At 38.3% G+C, this 14344-nt stretch overlaps 1 protein-coding gene across 1 annotated transcript; it reads right to left on the reverse strand.

Annotated features, from left to right (window-relative positions):
• Positions 1-1642: 1642 nt before the first annotated feature.
• On the reverse strand, positions 1643-5481 carry LOC141248902 (protein FRA10AC1-like). The gene is made up of 12 exons (XM_073669491.1): positions 5426-5481; positions 5278-5345; positions 4113-4194; positions 3885-3968; positions 3432-3471; positions 3257-3302; positions 3075-3133; positions 2398-2465; positions 2157-2240; positions 1977-2073; positions 1821-1872; positions 1643-1731 (listed from the first exon to the last, which is right to left on the reverse strand). Exons 1-12 carry the CDS (start codon positions 5479-5481, stop codon positions 1643-1645), a joined length of 825 nt encoding a protein of 274 aa, XP_073525592.1.
• Between the last annotated feature and the right edge of the window lie 8863 nt (positions 5482-14344).

The following is a 14344-nucleotide window of genomic DNA, read 5'->3' on the forward strand; positions in this document are numbered from 1 at the left end:
AGTGGTTCAAAACTTCAAATCAATCTTCTCTCGTTTCAAATATGAACTTATGATTATTTTCTTATTATGGACTTCTTATTTTATGGGGTGAGTTCCGGTGAAAACAACTCTTGTGGTGTGAAGTGTGAAACATGTTGAGCCATTAGATTAGAAAATGGAGGGCTAAGATTAAAAGATGGGTTTTTTAATGAATTCACGCGGTGACATTTTTGTAATTAACGGTGAACTGTTATTTTTATTTATTTTTATTTTTCTGGGTGATTTTTTTATCCATTTAGATGTGAACATTAGCGTGTTATATGTGAACATTAATGTGTTATATGTGTACCCGAAAAAGTTCGCACTTCACACCATAAGGATTGTTTTCACCGGATCCTTATTCCTTATTTTATATAGGATTAAGAATCTACATTATAAACCTCTATAAAAAACGACTGAATAACAGAAGTTTGGTTTTCTCATTCGTCATCTTAGATTTTTCTGACTTCATGTAACTCCTATTAAGCTTGATAGTAGACCCGGAAAAACTCAAGTCGACCCGAACCCAATTGCTAAGAACCCGTTCTGATTCCATCCGAAATGGTATTTAAATCCGATCGACCCAAAATTTAGTGTGTCGAATCCGATCCAACCCGAAACATGTGTTTCACATCATGCATGACATTATAATAAAAACTATTTACACATAATTTATTTAAAATATATAATATTTATATTTAAAATAATATATAATAATAATATTTTATTACACCCTCCGTCCCCTATTATAATTCTTGTTTTTTATTTTGGACGTCCCAAAATATAGTTCATTCTTTCCTTTTATATCTTTTGTTTTATTACTCACATCACATCCAATAACTATCTCTCTTCCTTTTTTACCTCAAAATTAACATCAAATTATATCTTATCTTCTCTCTCTTACATAAAAAACCACACTCACTCACAATCTCTCTCCTCTCTACTTTCTCTTTCTTCTTTCCTTAATTTTTCTCTTTATCCACAAACGAGAGCTATAATAGGGGACAGAGAGAGTATTAAAATTTTATTTTTATCCCTAAAAAAAGCTAAAAATTTATTAAATCAACATTCTTGACCCGGTGGATCAAACGACCAGAACCGAAACCCAACATGATCAGATAGGATCCCAAAATGTTATCAACTTTCACCCCGAACCCAGTTTGAACTTGAACCCGACCCGCCGGACCCATTTACAAATGAAAGAAAAATCTGTATGCCCCGTTTGATATGATAATTTTCTCAAAAACACAACGCATCTCAAACAATGTTGTTTTGCCCTTCATGCCTTGTTTGGCATAGCAATAGAATTTGCCCACGGTAGAGATAGCAGTGTAAAATATGAGCCTCTGATTCACTACAAATATAAAGCCTACTTACCAAACACCATTGCTCTTGAAGAAACGTTACATACTCTCTACCTTTTTAGCATTATAGAAACATTAGCTAGACACAACTTTAACTAAGTGTGAAGGGATTGTCACAGTGAACCCTACTAAATTCACTAGAGTGAGAAAAAAAACTATTTATGAGACACTTAAGTCACTAAAAAAGAATTTTCCCCCACATAATTTCTACTAGTGAGTGATACTAAATACACATTCATAAGATAAGAGAGAGATATATATCAAAGGAACATCCCCTCCATGTACTCATCAAATGTTTCATCATCATTTTTAACCTCATTTTCATCACCCGAAGTTTTCTTTTCCTTTCCTGCATATAATATAAAGATGCAAGAATAAATTTCATTATAACAAGCTTTATAATACGTAAAACATGAATGTTTAGGGCATCAAAAATACCTTTCCGTTTGTTCTTTAGGGATTTATCTATTGAATTTACTTTGAGCTTTCCCTGAAACAAAACCTCAAGGTTAAAAAACATTGTTTAGCATTGACATATATCATATAGAAGATTAAGTACCTTGTATTGTCATCTGATGTTCTCCCTTGCTTTACTCCATCATCAGAAGAAAGCCTTTTATCTTTTCTCCTTTTGTTATCTTTGAGTTTATATTCATTATCCGTATCATAATCATCACTCATCGACCTTTCCCTAATCAACAATTTACGAGTTTGAACTTTAAGATGTCGTTTTTCACAACTTCTGTATTGTTATATGGATTATTAAGTTTTTACCTCTTCTTGTTATACTCTTCCTTTTCTTTTCTTTCCAATTGTTCCTTCTCTTTCCTCCTCCGATAATGGAGCTTCTCTGCACATCTGCTCAAGTGAATCGGATTGAATAAAAAGCAGTTTTTAAAAATATTGGACAATTGAGTAAATGGTGCAATGAAAGATGTTGACTGGCTCTATAATGAATATATATGTTTAAACAATTAGGAATAACGAAGCTACTCGACTAAATATATATACTCACCTTTTGCATGCAACCAATTTCACCAGAGCTTGTTTGTCTTCTCCTGCCTCGAAATAAACAAAGTTGACCTGCAGAACTATGATCGGATTTAGTAAATCGGTTTTTCTGAAGGCATAGGTTAAGTTCTAGAAAAGGACTTTAATATTAGGATAATTAAGATTTTGTTGTGATGGGTTAATAAATTGCAATGCATTTAAAAATGGAATGTTCATGCACATGAACACTTACTTAGTGTCAACTATTATTTAATGGTTACAAAGAAGAAACAATCCAGCAAAGAATTCATTGAAGGGTTTAAGAAGCATTCATGCAGTTGGCAATAAAGTACTTACAGACACTTATTAAACTGTATATCTATATTGAGCAGATATTTTACTCTATAAACAAGTGAAAGAAGGATTGTGTTTGCTGCCAGCCCATCTAAAATCCACAAATCTATTGATGGAATCAAAGGCTAAATGATCCGGGGTACAGTTAGGTTTGAAAAAAGGAACAAACTGATTTTTTGAACACCATACTGCGTGACTGAAATCCAGCAAAGACAGAAAATAGTATATGATAATGTTGCAGTTTGATTAAGTGATAGCTTTTCATACTACCATTTGGCATATACTCATATAAAACCAAATCCACAATTCAGGATATATATCTCAAAGTTAGCTGTTGATTTAACTTGCCTCATAACTGGCCAAACCATCTTTCTCATCACAGTGCTTGTTACCACAAATGAACTGCCCTGGCAAACAATAGAATAAGTCAAGAAAGTCATTTTGAAACTAAGTTTTGATTGCTTATACTGAAATGTTTGCTAGAGGTCGTGGAGAAAGCTAGAGGACATTCCATGGAAAAAAGTAACTACCTTTTCCTGACCTGACTTCTTTTTCTGTTCTCCATCTCAATCCAACCTGCAAGTCCGAAAAGGTTGAGAACACTTTTTGAATAAATGGCAAGTATAGTTTGTAATACAGTTTTTATACTTCAAGAAAGTCTATGTTTACACTATGCACTATAAGATGGAGGACATTCTATATCACCTTTCCGCTCTTATACTTTGACATGTCAGCTATGCAATATCTGTGCGTTGTTAAGGCAATGAACGTAGTATTTACAATCAACATAGATCACTGAGCAGATACTGGTGGTTGAAAATTGAATCACGGAAAAAACTCAACTTCTACCCCATTTCAAAAACTTGTTGATCACCTCTAAGAGCAGTTCTATGTTCTTAACGTCCTGCCACATTGCTGAACTGTTGAACATAAAATTAAGTGGATCAAACATAGATACCCAAAGATAATCTACTAGAAACACAAAATGCTGTTCAGAAACCTAATATAGACAGTCAACTGGAGTTGCTAGAGAGTCCACCATTCAAAATAAACAAGCCCAAATTGATGATTAGAAACCAGAAGAGCATAATTGTACTAAGAAACAACTAAGTAAATAATAATATGAAATAAAGATGACACTCATATTTGCAAGGATACTCCTTAAAAAGTTTACTATAGTAACGCTTTACAAGCCTCTGCTCCCAAGATGTATCCATGTCATCCTCTTCTGTGCGAATGAACCTTGGCAAAGCACAAAAGCCAAGATTTAGCAAGAGGAAGAAGGACAAATCGTTCATGTAGCAGGGAGGAGAAAAGAAGAAAATCCATGTCATATAGGACAAAAAAATAGGAGGAAAAAACAGATTAAGGACCAGAAGTGCATACCTATATCCTTCTCTAAGAGTATCTTGATCAGTTTTGATGGGTAACTTCTCCACAGATGGTTGTCCTTCACCATAATAGCTAACTACAAACAAGTGGAGAAAGTAAAAAGATTGTCTAAAGACTCTTCAATAGAGAGAGTTTCATTTCTAAAATACTTCTGATCAAACACTGAACAAGAGTCTAAATACTGTGTACTCATACTCGAACGGATAGAAGCCTATATAAAACAGAGGAGAAGTATACTGAGGAATAACAAATTCGGATTCCTTCCTTGAATTCAAACTGATGGTGCAAGTGCTATAGTGACAAAATCAGGTGAAATAAGTAATACACTCAGAATGACGGAAATTAAAGAAAATATTATCATCTGAATAAAGAGGAAAGATCCTATTCGTGGTCTTCTACAAGAAAAGCATCTAAAAAATATAGCCGAGTTCCAAAATTGTAAGGGCTACAAATTTATTTTGGTGAGGTAAAATGAAGTTGTGATGCAATCATAGTACTCTCTTCTCTATTGCATATAACATGAAAAGGAAATGAAACTGACAGACAAAGGCCAAACTTAACATTTTAGAAGGCAAAACTGCACAACAGTTTTCAGTAATGGCTGCACTTTGGTATGCAAGAAAGAAAATGTGGCAAACGTGTTTATAAGTGAATTTGAAAAACTGTTGCTCAGCAAAGCAATCACCAAAATGTGAGAACAATAGTAGCCCCCTTCCTCACTTAGCAGAGGGGAATGTTCATCATCCAGTTACTTTATGACACTAGGATTCAACAAACATCTCTCCTTATTTGCATCTATCCATTGTGTCAAATTAAAAAATATCAAATTACAGAAGACCGCAATGGTAATGCACCAACCACTATACAAACTCAAGGTTTTGCATAAAACGAGATGCTAGTGCATTGGTAAAACATGTTCAAATCATAAACAAAAATCATCTTCATAGTCAGATGAAATAAGCATCCATATATTACTAAGAGTACTAGTGCCATCAACTCCTACAGTCCTAACCCTAAGCATCAATTGCAGACGAATTTTAAGCTTATTAACATCATTCTACACAAAACCAGAACATCCAGCTTCGATTTTGTTAACCTCAGCAAAAACATCCTAATAAGATGGTGGCGAAGTAAACCGGTAACTAGGTTAAAGTAATACCGTAATCTCTGACGAACTTTTTATGCCTATCGTAAGCGTTAAGTCCTCGAATGTAAGATTGATACTGCCTGCGCAAAATCAAATCGCTCAAAAACTGCACAAAAGCCAAATTTCAGAGGAAAGATAATGAGCGACTGAGACAGCTTACTGTTTCCTTGCTTCTCTGTCATAGACCTCTGATTTAATGGATCGAAACGAAGCCATTTGCTAGTGAGGAACCTTCGTCTCGGGAGGAAGTGAGATAGATACACAAAAGCCAGACATGAGCTAGGTCATAACCGTGTCTAACAGAAAAATAAAAAAACATAAACTACAGGACATGGTCACGTAGATTTCGGGGGAGTTATTATTATTTTTTAGTATAAGGTTAATACAAGATCTCTCAATACGTTGGAGGTCATCCCATGTCATCGCTAAGGATGACTATAAAAAAATTTGTAAGAGCTTGTTGCGGATCCGCTGAAAGGAAATCCACAATCCTGACATATGAGTAAGGTATTCTAGCATTTCCGATTGTGATAGGAAGTTGGTCCATAATGTCTTGGAGCGTTTGGGGGTTGTTAGTTGAGCTTTAATCATCTTGTTAAAGCTTAATCTATTTCTCTTTGTTTTGATGATAACAAACTAATATGTTTAATCTCTTAGTGTTTTTAAGCCTTCCAGGTCATTGCCATATTTGTAAGGATGCGCTTAAGTCACTTAGAGATGCGCTTGACTGGTCAAAGTCGCGCTTAACACCAAGCGGAGAAAGTAAGTTTCGCAAACGGTGTTTAATAATTCCATTCAAGACCAAGAAGTAAGAGTGATCGAGCTTCGAGGGCATAGGGATGCGCTTGAATGTAGTTGAAGAAAGTTGATCACGAAGTTCCACTGAAGCTTAGGGTGTGCCAGAGCACAGGAGAACAAATCTAGACGCTTCGAAGGCTGGTAAAGCGGGAGAGTGCAAGTTGCGTGCACAGGAAGGTGCGAGAAGAACTTCACACTCTTTGGGACGCTACTCCAGGGATCGCCAGCGTGGCAAGAGTTTGTTAGAGCTTAAAGCACACGGATTGCTTATGTGGCGTGGATCAACACATGGAGAACAAAACCAAATCACTCCAAGCCGTTGATTAATTCTGGTGAAGTGATCAAGGCACACGGATTGATGAGGTGGCATTTTATATAGTCTCAGTTTGTTACACGGTTAAGCTATAGGGTTAGCTTAGGACTTGTGTATAAATAGAGTACTATTTCATTCATTTCAAGGGTTGCAAACGTAGAGAATATAGGAAGCTAGAGAGAGCTTAAGAGATATTTTCGTTTGTAATCAGAGAGTGTTGAGAGTGCCTTTGTTCTTCAAGAGCTGAACTGAGAGTATTGTAGAGAGAGTGCTTACGAGTGAGCTTCTTGTGTTGAAGCGAGAGATTGTAATCACTTCTTAATCAATACAAGTGTAGTGGTGAGTTTTATCCCGAGTCAGGTAGTGACTTAGGGTTCTCACCGTTTGAAAATTCTTGTGTGTGCAAATATAGATGCGCTTTAACAACTTAAAGCGCCCTTTATTGTCTGTCTAACCTCTTCCGCACTCAAGGACTTTAGTAAATTCATTACTAATAGTTCATCATAGGTTAAGCGCAAGCCAAACATTCAAAGCGCAATTGAATCCTTGTTAAGCGCAACTAACATAGGTTAAGCGCAAGCCAAGCATTCAAATCGCAATTGAATCCTTGTTAAGCGCAACTAAGGCTTAATGAACCTTAGTGACAGAGAACAATAGCTGATCAAAACACGTGTTTTCTACTTTGGTAACGTGTTATTTTCAACAATTGGTATCAGAGCTACAGGTTAGCTATTTGCACTAATCCTTTTACAGGTTCAAAAGGATTCTCAAGTCTAGAACAATGGCCAGCTTCAACCTCGGTATTTCTCTCGCCAAGCCCCATGTCCTTGTTGAAGGCGAACTTGAGTGGTGGCTCACTATGACGAAGAATTACATCCAGCAGACCGACTATCAGTGCTGGAAGATTATTGAAAAGGGTGATGAGAAGATTTCCGAGACGGATGACTCAAAATGGGAAGCAAAAGAGTACCAACTTATGGAGAAGAATGCTAAAGCGCGACAGCTCATTCTTAATGCCCTTTCAAGAAAAGATATAGACAAGGTAATGTCCCTTCCCACTGCTCAAGCTATGTGGAAAGCTATTATAAACATGCACTCAGGCAGTGATGATATGAAGGACAACCGTATCTTTGAGCTTAATCGCGAATTTTGCTCCATTCGAATGGGGGAAAATGAGCTCGTCTCTGATTATCATTCTCGGTGTCAAATCCTGTATGACAAGATGCTTTCTGCTGGAATGGAGAAGAAAGCTTGGGAGTATTCTATGGCGTTCATTCATGGAGTGAACTCAAAGTATACAACCCTCAAGCAAATTCTTCTTCAGTCCAAGGAAACCCGAGAATTGCCTATCTCTGTTCTTGCAGGTAAATTTAAAGTGCAGGAAATCAAGAACAACGAGGAAAAGCACTCAAACCAAGAAACAAGAGGGATAGCGCTCAAGCTTTCACGTGTACTCAAAAAGCTTGAAAATGATGAAGAAGGAGAAGACGACGATGATAAGGACGTCGCTATGATGACTAAGGTTGTGAAGAAATTCTTCAAGAAACAGGGTGGTTTCAATCAGCGCGATCCTACCTCCAAGCAGCGCGACCTCAAGGAGTTCACCTGTTTCAACTGCAACGATAAGGGACACCTTGCTAAAGCTTGTCCTCATCTAAAGGTGAATCCAAGCGCAAGCTCCACCGAAAAACAGCCCCCTCCTAAACAAGCTTTTGTTTCACTCTGGGGTGAATCTGATGGAGATTCGGATGATGGAGCGCAAGCTGATGTCTGCTTGATGGCTGGTAGTAGATCAGACTCAGACTCTAGCTCTGACGTTGAGGTAACGGATCTTAACTATGAAATCTTACCCAAGCGCAACCTTATCAATCTTTTAAAAGAGTTAATGGTTGATCATAAGTCACTAGCTGATGAAGCTAGGGGACTTTTGGATGAACTTAATAGTTCTAAGGAAGAAGTAGTTGAGCTTTCCAAGCGCTTACATGACAACCCCACTCTCTTGACAAAATCCTGTGAGCGTTGTCATGAAAACGAGTTGGAAAGAAACTCTAACTCAACCAAGGATGTAAAGCTCGATCAGATCATATCAAAGCTTGACATTCTTACTAAGCTAGTAGAAGCAAAGTCTGCTCCTCCAACAGGCTTTGTGAAAGCTAGACCTGGATTGGGTTATGACCCCCAGGAATCTTCCTCTAAATCCAGCTCTCCTCTATCAAGTGATTTCTCTTCTAAAATCAAATCACTTGAACAAGACCTAACTGCCTACAAGAGTGAAAACTCTCATTTGAAGGGCAGAATAAAGGTACTTGAGGATCAACCTTTAGAAACCAAACAGTGGTTTCATGGGGCAAAAGCGCATCATTTGCATAATAGACAAGCGCATACCCCAACTCAGCCCTATAAGCCAATGGCTAAATCCAAGGGCAAGCGTCAACGTTATCAACGTTCACATGTTGACAACGGTTGCACTTCAAAGCACAGAGGTGCGCTTCATAAAGCGCGACCTCATATTGTGCTTGATCTCAATGACCCTAGCTATTATGAGCCTGTTCATAAAACAAGTGAGTCAATAGCTATGGACAATGTTCCCACGAAGCTTGCGCTTCGTAGGGAACATAGAAATTGATCTTTTTCTGTGCAGAATGAAATGAAGAGTAGAAGATTCATGTTTAGCGATTGTTTGTAACGAGCGATCCACTACGGCTACTCTCATTTCAACATAAGGAAGAAGCACAAGACTTCTTCAGGGCAAAAGGCAAGAAAAGATCACGAGACACATCTAGTACATCATTCAAGGACTTAATATCTCGATGTACACTTTCCACGTGATTATCTGAAGCGCAAGGGCATCAAGCTTATTCATGTATCTTCAGAAGGGCAATTGGCAGATATCTTCACTAAGGCGCTTAATCGTCAGGTATTCTTAAATCTCAGGGTTCAGCTTGGCCTTATTCGACTCCATTAAGCTTCGAGGCAATGGCACTGTAAGTATTCCTCTATTTGACTAGAACTAGCGAGCTTAGTATCAACGTACGAACTATGGTCGCTTGCGCTTGATAGCTTTGAGTCTTCATGCTTTTGATTGATCATTGAAATGAATTAGTATTGAACTTGTCTGACTTGTTTGGCTCGATTTGATATAATCCTAATCCATGCATGCTCTTATTTGCCAAAACATGACAATGGTGATCGTCTTCTACCCATATTACATGCCTAAGAAATGATCCATTGCATAGGTGTCCCTAGCCTGACTAGATGTAACGCTTCTCTCGTCCTTTATTGAGCTCTACATTAGAGAAGTATTCATTTGGTGACATAAAGCCTAAATTACCATACTACATGTATATGCACATACGTCCATATCAACTTGAGTGATTGAATGCTCTAATGTCCCCTATATGAAATGTGCATCTTCCTATTCATGAATTTCTTTACATTGTAGTTTGAAAATTGAACTGGACATCACACTCTCACGTCTACTCATCTCAATCAGTGTTATGCTTCTTCGGTTTTAGCATTTAGTGGAGATTCGGCATGCGCTTCAGTGTTCAGCACATATAAGTGTTACAGTGCATCGCGCTTTGCAACGCATCAGGGTGGAATTCCATTCCTAGTTGGGTTTGCTTAACGATGAAGAAATACCTTTTTAAGCAATTAAAGCGTGCCGCTCGAGTAATGTAACGGCTATAGGTGCGCTGACTGTCGATCTGCTACGTCCTTCCAAGCGCTTACTTCACCACTTCATCATCACCAACATCACGCAACGAGATTATGATCGTGATAAGGTGACCATTGCTGACTGTTGTATCATGGTTGCCGTCATCTCTAACCAGTAGCTTCAATGGAAGCGCATAAGGAGAGGGTCAAAAAACGTCTTGGTGAAATAGTGGAGATTATGTCTTCAATGCTGAAGCCAGTCCAGGAGAGGTTTAATGAAGAACGAGGTGGTAATCCTTGAGATGTTGTGATGGTTGCGCTTTTAAAGCGCATTTGCTGATTCTCTCTTTTCACTCTGCTCTGTTTATGTGATTTGTGAATTTGCTCGTTAGGTTTCCAGCTCCTCTTGTGGCAGTTTGTACTCAAATGATACATAAGTATGCTTTTGATTTTTATATCTCTGAGAGCCTTACTAACCTGATTTTTCCTTACTTAAGTTGCTCACTCTTCTCTCTTAAGTTTTGTTTGATGTCTTAGCTAGCAAGCGCACTCTACTATCTTTCTTACCGTATGACTTTGCTTTGAATTTTTCGATGATGTCAAAAGGGGGAAAAACACAGGTAAATTCCTCTTTGATTAAGGGGGAAGTATGAGATCGTGCTTGAATTCAGGGGGAATTGAAAACTGGTATGGTTAAGTACCTTGGTAAGTTACTTTGATCCAATTCCGAATCTGAATACTTGATTAAATTGATATGATTGTCTTCATTTTGGTCACTTAAGAAAGTATTCATGAGCTTACCTGTTTACAGTTTGTCATCATCAAAAAGGGGGAAATTGTTAGTTGAGCTTTAATCATCTTGTTAAAGCTTAATCTATTTCTCTTTGTTTTGATGATAACAAACTAATATGTTTAATCTCTTAGTGTTTTTAAGCCTTCCAGGTCATTGCCATATTTGTAAGGATGCGCTTAAGTCACTTAGAGATGCGCTTGACTGGTCAAAGTCGCGCTTAACACCAAGCGGAGAAAGTAAGTTTCGCAAACGGTGTTTAATAATTCCATTCAAGACCAAGAAGTAAGAGTGATCGAGCTTCGAGGGCATAGGGATGCGCTTGAATGTAGTTGAAGAAAGTTGATCACGAAGTTCCACTGAAGCTTAGGGTGTGCCAGAGCACAGGAGAACAAATCTAGACGCTTCGAAGGCTGGTAAAGCGGGAGAGTGCAAGTTGCGTGCACAGGAAGGTGCGAGAAGAACTTCACACTCTTTGGGACGCTACTCCAGGGATCGCCAGCGTGGCAAGAGTTTGTTAGAGCTTAAAGCACACGGATTGCTTATGTGGCGTGGATCAACACATGGAGAACAAAACCAAATCACTCCAAGCCGTTGATTAATTCTGGTGAAGTGATCAAGGCACACGGATTGATGAGGTGGCATTTTATATAGTCTCAGTTTGTTACACGGTTAAGCTATAGGGTTAGCTTAGGACTTGTGTATAAATAGAGTACTATTTCATTCATTTCAAGGGTTGCAAACGTAGAGAATATAGGAAGCTAGAGAGAGCTTAAGAGATATTTTCGTTTGTAATCAGAGAGTGTTGAGAGTGCCTTTGTTCTTCAAGAGCTGAACTGAGAGTATTGTAGAGAGAGTGCTTACGAGTGAGCTTCTTGTGTTGAAGCGAGAGATTGTAATCACTTCTTAATCAATACAAGTGTAGTGGTGAGTTTTATCCCGAGTCAGGTAGTGACTTAGGGTTCTCACCGTTTGAAAATTCTTGTGTGTGCAAATATAGATGCGCTTTAACAACTTAAAGCGCCCTTTATTGTCTGTCTAACCTCTTCCGCACTCAAGGACTTTAGTAAATTCATTACTAATAGTTCATCATAGGTTAAGCGCAAGCCAAGCATTCAAAGCGCAATTGAATCCTTGTTAAGCGCAACTAACATAGGTTAAGCGCAAGCCAAGCATTCAAATCGCAATTGAATCCTTGTTAAGCGCAACTAAGGCTTAATGAACCTTAGTGACAGAGAACAATAGCTGATCAAAACACGTGTTTTCTACTTTGGTAACGTGTTATTTCCAACAGGGGTCATGGCTTTAGATGCGATCAAGTCAGCTGCTCGATTTGCTTCTCTGTAGCAGTGAAATATCCGGTATTGCCGTATCTTGCTAAGATACATCTTGGCGTTCATGATGATGATGTTGATTTCCCAGGGTACAGTCCATTTGTCTGTGATGGCGTTGATAACTGAAAGATTGTCGCCTTCAAGAATGGTCTTATTCATTGACCTTGATATTGATTCCTTTATTGTCTGTAGAGCTGCATATGCCTCACCCTGCAGAGCTGAGGAGCAAGATGCTTTTGATTTGTCAAGAAATACGATCTGATAAAAATCCCGTGCAATGATTCCCGTAGTAGTACTACCATGTGGCGTAATTGAAGCATCAAAGTTGATTTCCGTCCATCTCGGTGGTGGTTTAATCCATGCGGAGTTCCTTCGTCAATTTGTGTGTGTTGTGGGTTTGGGGCGTGCGTCATTATGAAAATGTTGTGTGGATTCCCAGTTAATGTATTCGAAGAATGCCATATCCGCAGGGTTATTTTTAGCTTGAGTAGAGTTGAAAATATATTTGTTTCTGTTCAACCAGAGTTGATACCAGAGAAAGCACATCTGTTCAGTTTTACTATTTTTAATGAGAAAGTCGTGTAGGTCGTTCTTGAGATTTGAGGAGTATGTAATGATTTATGAGTGAGCTAGTCTTGTTTGAAACTTTGATATCATCTGTTTGGTGTAGCGGGAAGGAGAAGAAAAGCTGGTAGACGTCTTCCACGACCATTCCACATAGGGAGCAAAGCGGAGGCACATGTTGAGCAAATCGATTGAGTCGTTCCGCGGTCGGTAAGCAATCAGAGATAGCTTTCCAGAGAAACATTCTGATTTTCGGCGGAACCTGAAGCTTCCAGATTTGGTTAGCAAGTGTATTTGGAGTTGGGGATTGGTGTTGAGTAATGAGTTGTATAGCTGATTTTGTTGTGAAGTCGCCCGAGTTAGTTAATTTCCAGATGCGCCTATCTTGAATATCAACGTCCGGAATATGTATTCTTCTAATAATCTCCACGATTGATGTGGGGAGAACTGATGCAAGCTGAATAAGGTCCCATTGCTTGATGGATCGACGGATTGTAATATTGGTGACTGTCATGGATCGACGGATTGTAATATTGGTTGTGGTTGATATCAATGGATGGAATCCAGTTATCTGTCCAGAAATTTATTGATTGACCGTTTCCTACAAACCATTGTAGAGTTGTTAGTCTAGAGAATTGCCAGGACTGGTTCCGCTTCTTGCGGTAATGTAGGATACTTTTGTGTCCAAGGTATTACCATGGTTCTCTTGATTTGTTTCCAATTTCCATAATAGTTTCATTTGTAAGGATGCGTTTAGATGGGATGCTTTATGTAGTCCTAGTCCACCAAGTATTTTGGGCCTACATATCTTGTCCCATGCTAGTAGTGGAGGTGCGCTAGAGTGTGGTTTATTCCAGAAGAATTGTTTGTTGATATCATCTATTTTGGAGCATACTCCCTGAGGGAGCAGAAAACTTTGCATTAAGTAATTATTCATAGAAGAAAGTGTGGATTGGATAAGGACAGTTCTACCAGCCAGCGAGAGAGAGTTTGCTTTCCAAGAAGAGAGCTTTTGGTTCATCTTTGATAAAGCGTATTCGAAGCATTCATTTTATATTTTTCTAGCTACAATCGGAATACCCAGATATTTTTCTAAAATAGTAGTTATTCAGATATTGAGGATAGATGCAAGGCGTTGTTTGGTTTGAGTGTTGATGTTTCTCGATGCCTGAAAGGAGCTCTTATGGTAGTTGATAGCTAGACCAGATATCTCTGTAAAGTGTTGTAACGTGAACTGGATGTATCGCATATTTCGTTCTGTTGCGTTTGCAAAAATGATTGTGTCGTCAGCAAAACTGAGGAATAGTATACAGGAACCGTGCGTTGTTAATTTAATACCAACTCTCCTATTAGGCTTCTGACTTTCTAATTGTAATGTTCGTGCAAGAGATTCCATGGCCAAAATGAATATGGATGGTGCTAAAGGGTCTCCTTGTCTGAGGCCACATTTTGGTTGAAAACATTATCGGGAACATTATTAACAAGGACCGAATAAGAGGTTGATGTTATGCACGCCATAACTAGATTGATCTAGTTTTCATGGAATCCGAAGGAGTGAAGTACATGTTGAAAAAATGGCCACTGGATTTTGTCGTACGCCTTTTCAATATCAAGCTTAATTGC

This window comes from Phyllobates terribilis, unplaced genomic scaffold (assembly GCF_046119375.1).
Source record: "Phyllobates terribilis strain yellow unplaced genomic scaffold, ASM4611937v1 Scaffold_4146__1_contigs__length_64550, whole genome shotgun sequence".
Taxonomy (NCBI): Eukaryota; Metazoa; Chordata; class Amphibia; order Anura; family Dendrobatidae; genus Phyllobates; species Phyllobates terribilis.

What these genes read in the sequence shown, in the direction of transcription:
- LOC141248902 (XM_073669491.1), bottom strand. Translation starts at nt 5,481, where the DNA reads ATGGCTTCGTTTCGATCCATTAAATCAGAGGTCTATGACAGAGAAGCA. An exon ending in AGAAGTCAGGTCAGGAAAAG is followed by an intron (nt 3,134 to 3,256) that starts GTAGTTACTTTT and finishes ATTGTTTGCCAG; the next exon opens with GGCAGTTCATTTGTGGTAAC. An exon ending in GAAGAGTATAACAAGAAGAG is followed by an intron (nt 2,074 to 2,156) that starts GTAAAAACTTAA and finishes ATTGTTGATTAG; the next exon opens with GGAAAGGTCGATGAGTGATG.